The sequence below is a fragment of the Rhinichthys klamathensis genome, unplaced genomic scaffold, assembly GCF_029890125.1.
Source record: "Rhinichthys klamathensis goyatoka isolate OS25496 unplaced genomic scaffold, OSU_Roscu_1.1 h1tg000180l_1, whole genome shotgun sequence".
NCBI classification, from domain to species: Eukaryota; Metazoa; Chordata; class Actinopteri; order Cypriniformes; family Leuciscidae; genus Rhinichthys; species Rhinichthys klamathensis.
This window is the reverse complement of record NW_026606708.1, coordinates 1505994-1513280: the sequence shown is the minus strand read 5'-3', so window position 1 is coordinate 1513280 and position 7287 is coordinate 1505994. Positions and strand designations below refer to the sequence as shown.

The 7287-nt window shown below is 35.0% G+C and overlaps 1 protein-coding gene across 2 annotated transcripts; it reads right to left on the bottom strand.

Annotated features, from left to right (window-relative positions):
- Nucleotides 1–1567: 1567 nt before the first annotated feature.
- On the bottom strand, nt 1568–6110 carry taf10 (TAF10 RNA polymerase II, TATA box binding protein (TBP)-associated factor). 2 transcript variants are annotated; one of them, XM_056260913.1, is made up of 5 exons: nt 5780–6110; nt 5454–5539; nt 5305–5369; nt 2469–2583; nt 1568–2343 (listed from the first exon to the last, which is right to left on the bottom strand). In XM_056260913.1, exons 1-5 carry the CDS (start codon nt 5913–5915, stop codon nt 2254–2256), a joined length of 492 nt encoding a protein of 163 aa, XP_056116888.1. In that variant the 5' UTR covers nt 5916–6110; the 3' UTR covers nt 1568–2253. The 2 variants fall into 2 exon arrangements, with proteins under 2 accessions (XP_056116888.1, XP_056116887.1); XM_056260912.1 differs by having other exon boundaries at nt 5454–5611; nt 5780–6107.
- Nucleotides 6111–7287: the final 1177 nt, after the last annotated feature.

The following is a 7287-nucleotide window of genomic DNA, read 5'->3' as shown; positions in this document are numbered from 1 at the left end:
GAATTGAAGTGCATGTTCATGTTTCACATGAGCCTTTACATTCTTCAAAAGAATCTTCCTAAGTGCTCATAATGGGATTGAAAATAAAAAACAGCACATTTTTCTGGAATATGCTTTTAATATATATAGGATATATATATATATATATAGCTACAGTTGAGATAGGGCAGTGGAGGAAAAGAGAGAGATAATGGGATCGGTATGTGACGCAGGCCAGATTGAACCGTGTCCCTGTGAGGGCAAATGTTTTTTTTTAGTGTTGTGCACTACCCACAGGCACTGACACCTTTATGCTTATAGGCCGTTTACATGACACCTTTATCAACTAAATAACTTTTTATGCGTTTTGGCCGTTCATTAAGACGACAAAGGCGTTTTGGGGGCCTGAAAACGCAAACATTTGAAAACGGGTTTCAAAGTGAAAGTTTTTGAAACCGATACCATTAAAATCTCTGTGTAAACTACAAAAATGCAAATTTGTGGAAACGGTGACGTCATGCAGATGCGTATTACGTTTTCAGTCTAGAGGTGCATAGTTTTCCAGTGTTAGGGGTAGTAACAGATTACAAGTAACGCCAGTTACTTAATCAGATGACTTTTTTGAAGTATAGTTATTAAAGGAATACATAAATTTTACTTTTACAACAAAATATTTTACTTTTTCAATGAAATAATGGAAGTTTCTTTTCCCTTTTATTGACTTTAATATGCTCTCCTGTCTCCATGTCCAGAGGCGTTGTGTGTGCTGTGTAAACATTTTAGTACTCTAAATGTGAGCAGGCATTTACTCATCTCACTTGCACAAAAACATTTTACGATTTTTGTACAATCCAGAATGGCAGCACAGCTGACGGTTTGTTTGAGCTGCGCCCTCTACTGTACAGACACTACGCATTTTCTCAGCCTGAGGCTTTTTCATTTCACTTGTTTACATTTGCAAAAAGAAAACAAAGAAAAAAATTTATTAAAAAACAAACAAGCAAGTAACTTTCCCCAACACTGGTTTCCACAAATCAAAGCATGTAAAGCATGCACATCACAAATACAGTGAAGATACTTGACTAAAATAATAATGAAAAGTTTTTCACTGAGCAACAATGTACCGGTTTTGTGAATCTTCTAAACATAGCAGCTGACTACTGACTGTTGCACCTTTTTGAAATATAGTTGAACTTGAAAAACAGAAAAATGTATTGTACTATGCCATCGATTGAAGTCTTAAATCTTCTGTTGTACAAGGTTTGATTTGTCATTTCTGTTCAGAACATGGTTTTATATTTAATTGCAAAGTACAATATTTTGTTGGTGCATTTGCATTGTGCAGATTCACACATTTTCTCTTTCCACCTCAGCCTGTGTGTCTGTGTCTGAATACATAATGAGGTTAAAAGTGCAATTTTATAAACAGGAGAAACATTGTTCACTTTTGTTTTGGGAAATGGGAAAAGGCTCTCTATCCATTTCAATTCATAATCTGGAAAATGTGCAAATCATTTGGGGGTAATAGTAATGCTTAAAAAATAAAGGATATTGATCCACTGTTTCTCAAATAAACGCAGAGAAATAATCTCATTGCTTTTGTTTTTTATTTCACTGAATATCTTGAATCATCATAATATAACTGCACTGTCACCCTATTGAGCTTGCAGCTGCATTACATTTGCCAGTGAGCACATACAGTTAAAAGCAACTGCAAATAGCAAAAAGCAAAGGTTAGTATTTTTTGTATTATTATTTATATCATGTTTGCTCTAGACGGATGGAGTGATGAGTGTGCAGCTGTACTACACCGCAGACAGGGAAACTTGAGAGCAGCTCCAGATACTATTAATACTGCCACACGTTACAGCTCAAGCCTCTTATGGCGTGAAACTAAATCCATAAAGCAGAGACGAGAAGTTTAGACAGTGTATGAACTGACATCACAAATGTAAACTCCCTACAGTAGTTAAATGAAGAAGACTAACTTCTACAATAACTGATCCCAGTAGGCTTCAGTAACAGAAGACATGCAATTACACAAACAAAAGGAGGAACTTAATTACAATGAATTTATTTATACAGCATTTTACTGACATTAACTAAAGTCGCATGGTGTGGTGTAATCAAACACGATTAAAGAAAATACAAAAAAGTCACTAAATCCCTAAAAACTCTGGGCTGATGATTCCCACACTGAGGGATAATGTCTTGAAAGCTCTGATGTGACAAACGGCACATTTCCAGCAGTCCATTTGAATGAGGCACGTCCCCTCAGATGAAGTAGTGAGGTTTCTTGACATTTATGCCATACTCTGTCAGGGCCGGTGTCAGATCTTCCATTGTCAGCGTGTATTTCTTGTCCTGGAGATGAATCGTGTGTACGAGAGATTTTTACACCACATTTTTATTTTGTACAAATTATGACCTGCAGATTAAAAATATCCATTATATGACAGATAACTGTTTGACCATTTGTGAGCACAAACCTTGGCCTTGTTTCGAGAGCTTCCGGATGCCGTGCCCTTCATTTTGCAGTGCTGTAGCGCATCGTTTGCAATATCTGAGATGAACTTCTGTGACGCCAGGGATATGAGACGGATTCTGACAACATACAAGAGGATATTGATGCAAGCAAGATTTTGACACCAGACATTTATATAAAAAAATATAGCATTTCAATATTGCCTAATGTATTACTAACAATGCAATAGAGTGCAACAGTTGGGGTCAGGAAGTAAAAAATTTCTCCATTAGGAAATTGAGATGAACAATAAACATTTAAAGACAGACCAACTGTGAGCTATGATGTTGTTAATCAATGGTATTTGCTTCTGCTGAAGCCGTCAGCACGCATTATTTCATCTCATTTTTTAAATAATTGTTTAACAGTGGAATTCCTGCTGAAAAACTACATTACCCATGATGCTGTACAGAAAATTACACCAATCAGAGTCGAAAAAGCAACAGGACTAAATATCTCTTTAGCTCCGCCCACTTCCATGAAGCACTGGTAATGCAATCGAGTCGTTTACATATGTTATATCAAACTTTAAATATATTGTTTTCATACATCTAATCAACGTTCATAAATGAACAGTTTTATATTTCTCCATTTTTTATTCGATTATGCTGTTTACAGTGCTTCATGGGATTGTAGTTCTTTCCATCACTACAACCGTACGGTTAAGTCTTTTACCTTTGTCTTTTTGTCCGATTTTCACAAACTTTTTTGGTTCAAATCAAAGTTTGTAGTGTTTTGAATGATTCACCTTGTAGCTGATTGACTTATTCATGACTTATAACTCTTTAACAAAGACTATTTTAAAATTCCTATGGGAAAAATGAGTGAAAAAAATTCTTCAGGAACCAGGGCCACTGCACTCAATACTCTTCACGAGACATAAATGTGATATTTAAGGCCCATTCACAATACTTTAAATAAGCTTTTATTTTTTGTATTTTCAGGTTTCATTTTAATCATTTTGTAACGTGCTAGTAATTTCTTTATCAATTTTATTCTTCAAATATTTATACATTTATTTAGCTTTAATAATAATAATAATAAATTGTATTTATATAGCACCTTTCAGACATAAAATGTAGTTCAAAGTGCTTTACATGATAAAAATTGCACAGATGAATATCAACAGCAAAAATAACATAAAATATAAAAGGATTTAAATACATCACACAATATAAGATACAAAACATATAGAGAAAGAGACATAAAATGAAAGTCATCATCTACAACACACAAAATGGTAAAACATTTAAGAAACGATTTATTATAATATAATCCAGAGTAGAACTAAGTAAATGGCAGAATAAAAAAAAAAAAAGTTTTTAACTTCTTTTAAAAAAAAAAATAGTATGTGTACTAGCTTCCCTAATGTCTATTCCATAGTTTGGGGGCATAATTAGCAAAGGCCGCATCACCAATTTTCTTTCGTTTATTGTTGAGGACCTCTGATAAACCTGCATTAGACGATCTTCAAGTCTACTTGAGATAAGAGCATGAACACATTTTTCTGCATCTTTCTGGTTTAAAAAAGGACGGGTTTTAGCTATGTTTCTTAAGTCTTATTAATATGAGAGTTAAAACTTAGATCCGAGTCTAAAATAAGCCAAGACTAGTAACCTCTGGTCGTACCCAAGGAGTCAATTTAACTAGACTCTTAAAGGGATAGTTCACCCAAAAATGAAAATTAAGTAATTAATTACTCACCCTTATGCTGTACCAACCCCGTAAGACCTTCGTTCATCTTCGGAACACAAATTAAGATATTTTTGATTAAATCTGAGAGGTGGATCACTGCTACATAGGCTTCCTAAGGGAGTGAAACTTGACGGCCCAGAAAGTCATTGAAGAAAATGTTTAAATATTTCATGTGCCTACAGTGGCTCCACTATAAGTTTATCAAGAGACGAGAATACTTTTTGTGCGTAAAAAAACTAAAATAACGACTTGGTGTGGTGACCAGACTGCTTTATAAACGAGGAGGGTCAGTATAAAGCTGGTTTTGCAATGCTGCTCATGAAAAAAGGATCGGTACCAGCTATTCGTGTTCCTGCTGAACCTCCAGAAAAACTGAAATGAGTGTAACATTTTATTAAACTTTATATTAATATTTATATTAATCTGTGCAAATCGCTAGCTGCACGCCTCACAATGAATGCGTCTAAGGTTTACACTCAGGGTACATTACGGCATGTTTTCTATGTACGACGTTCTCAATATAATTCATAATCCCACGTTTATACTGAACAACGCGTTATGGTTATTGTGTTACAAACGGTGTACGCACAGAACAGAGAGGCGGGGTGAGCAAAGCTCATTATCATTTAAAGTCATATGCACTGAAACGGCATGCTGAAAACAGAGCTGTTTTTGACCAGGTAAAATAGTGTTTTCTTACAATACTAATGAGAATTTTTAATTAAAGTATATTACAAACTTTTAATTTAGACCCTAAAGAATCATATTAGCTTGTACAAAAATGGCATTATATGACCCCTTTAAACAACAGTTCCTTATTTTTATTTCAATTTTAGATTTAGTAATTTTAGTAAACGTACTTTATTTCTGTTAATTGCAGAAACAACGTTTCTAATTTTCATTTAAGTTTTATAAACTTAAGTGTCTCACCAAATATATATATGTTTTATTTCAGCTGTTTTTCAAATAACAAAAATGACTTTTTTAAAAGTTTGTTTTAAGTTGGCTACTCAGAACCATCAAAGCAAACCTAGAGAATGCATTTAGCACCACTGCCTAACAGCTTTCTGAGAGAACATGTTCCATATTTCATTGTTCCAACTCACATTCTTGGATCTGATGCTTCAAAACCAGCTCGGTTGAGGTAATATCCTGTGACTGCGTCTGGGATCTGAAACATAGACAGTTTGTTAACAGGGCAACTCACAATAACCAAAGAATATACTGCAAATATTTACAGAATATGCGGACTCACTGTAGGAGTGTAGTCCTCCAACTGCATCAGGAAATCGGCCAGTGGTGTAGTTGAGATAACGGGTTTCACATCTCCATTGGCGATCCCTGTGGGCACATACACCCCGTTTGACACGGTGGAGTCGGATGATGGGGTTGCCATGGCAGCCGAAGTGGGAACTGTGAAGGGGGGGAATACCACAGACGTTCAGAACTTCACATTTCGACTATAAATACAGTCCTACCCATATTTACAATCTTATAAAAATCAATACTAGTATAGCTAAATGCTAAAAGACAACAGCAAGTATCTGAACATCCAAACTGTCGCAAAGAGAGTTGCCCCACCATTACTGCTGCCCACCGCAGGGATGCTGCTGGCGTGTGTGGAGCTGCTGTTCGGGACGCAGTTGCTGCTGGATGTAGATGTGATGGATGCGGCGGCTGCTCCAGTCTGTCCGGTTTGAGGATGATCCACGTTCATTTTTCCTGCTTAGTTTCAATATTCTAACGTGCTGGGGGTACTAGGCAAAAATCTACGTAGTTTAAACTAAGGAAAAGTTAAGTCTAACACTCATTCATGCGGCTAAAACTGCGGGGTCGGGGTTCATTCGCTGTGAGGAGAAAAATATTTACGCTGGAACCGTGTCACGTGATCAACACTTCCGTGTGCAACTAGTACGAAAGTCCGGAGAGCTTGAGCTTCATATCAGAAATGTGAACAATAGTTCCGTGATAAATAGCATTTCAGCTAACTTCTTTTTTTATCAAAGCGTGTTTTGTTTCACTAAATTTTAAAGCGCAACCCTTGTGTTAACTATTTTGTATTAAGTACATTTTGTAATTTAGGTAAATGAAGATAAAAAAAGATAAACATCTTTCATGCATCGACAGACGAAGGCTTGCAAATAGCTCCACCTAGTGCTTGACTTCATCCTTTTCAAGATAATTTACAAAACATTAATTTCATAAACTGAGTACTTTACTCGTACACTAGTGCTTAGGTGACACATTCTCAGTGATAGCGTGCCCAGATTCTCAAACGTAAGTCTAACAAAACAAATATTTCTAGTCCTTTAAAACAATCAATTATATTTGTGTGCGTGTGTATATATATATTATACATACTACCCAATATATTTAATATTGTTTACATTTTAGATAAGTGAATGAGTATGACACATAACATAACCATATCAATGACCAATATAAACAAAATGTTTCCAAATTAAAAGTATTTTTATTGTCACAAGAATAATTATACATTTTAGTAAGAAAATCAAAAATAAATGTGCATATTATAGAAGCCACATATCAGTATGTATAAGCCTACAAGAGTATGATACCATAACCACCAGTTTCAACTGAAAGAGACAGTGACAGTAAGGTACAGATATGGTCAGGATGGTTCAAGGCCCTTTCAACCATTGTCAAATCTCTGGAATAAAGAATGAAACGATATAAACATGCCACAAAATGAAATTAAGTACACTGTCATTTCCAATCCTCTTGGCAATACATTTCACAGAAAAAAAATTCTAGCAAAATAAAGTTAAAAAAAATAATCTTTTTGTGTTCTCTAGCTTGGAAGGAAGAGAATTTACACAGAAATCCACAGAAGTTAATACTGCCAAAAGTGTATTTATGATATTTAGACATGCAAACATTAATTATAAAACCAAAACTGTAGAGGGATTTTAATGACTAATCACGATTTTTAACATTGTAGATCAGTGATGTTTAGTCTAAATTCTAATAAACTGTTCTCATATTAACTCAAATGATATCTGCTGAGGCTGTTGATCAGTATCATGAAGGATTTCAGGAAACTTTACAGCGGAATGTTGTACTAAAAC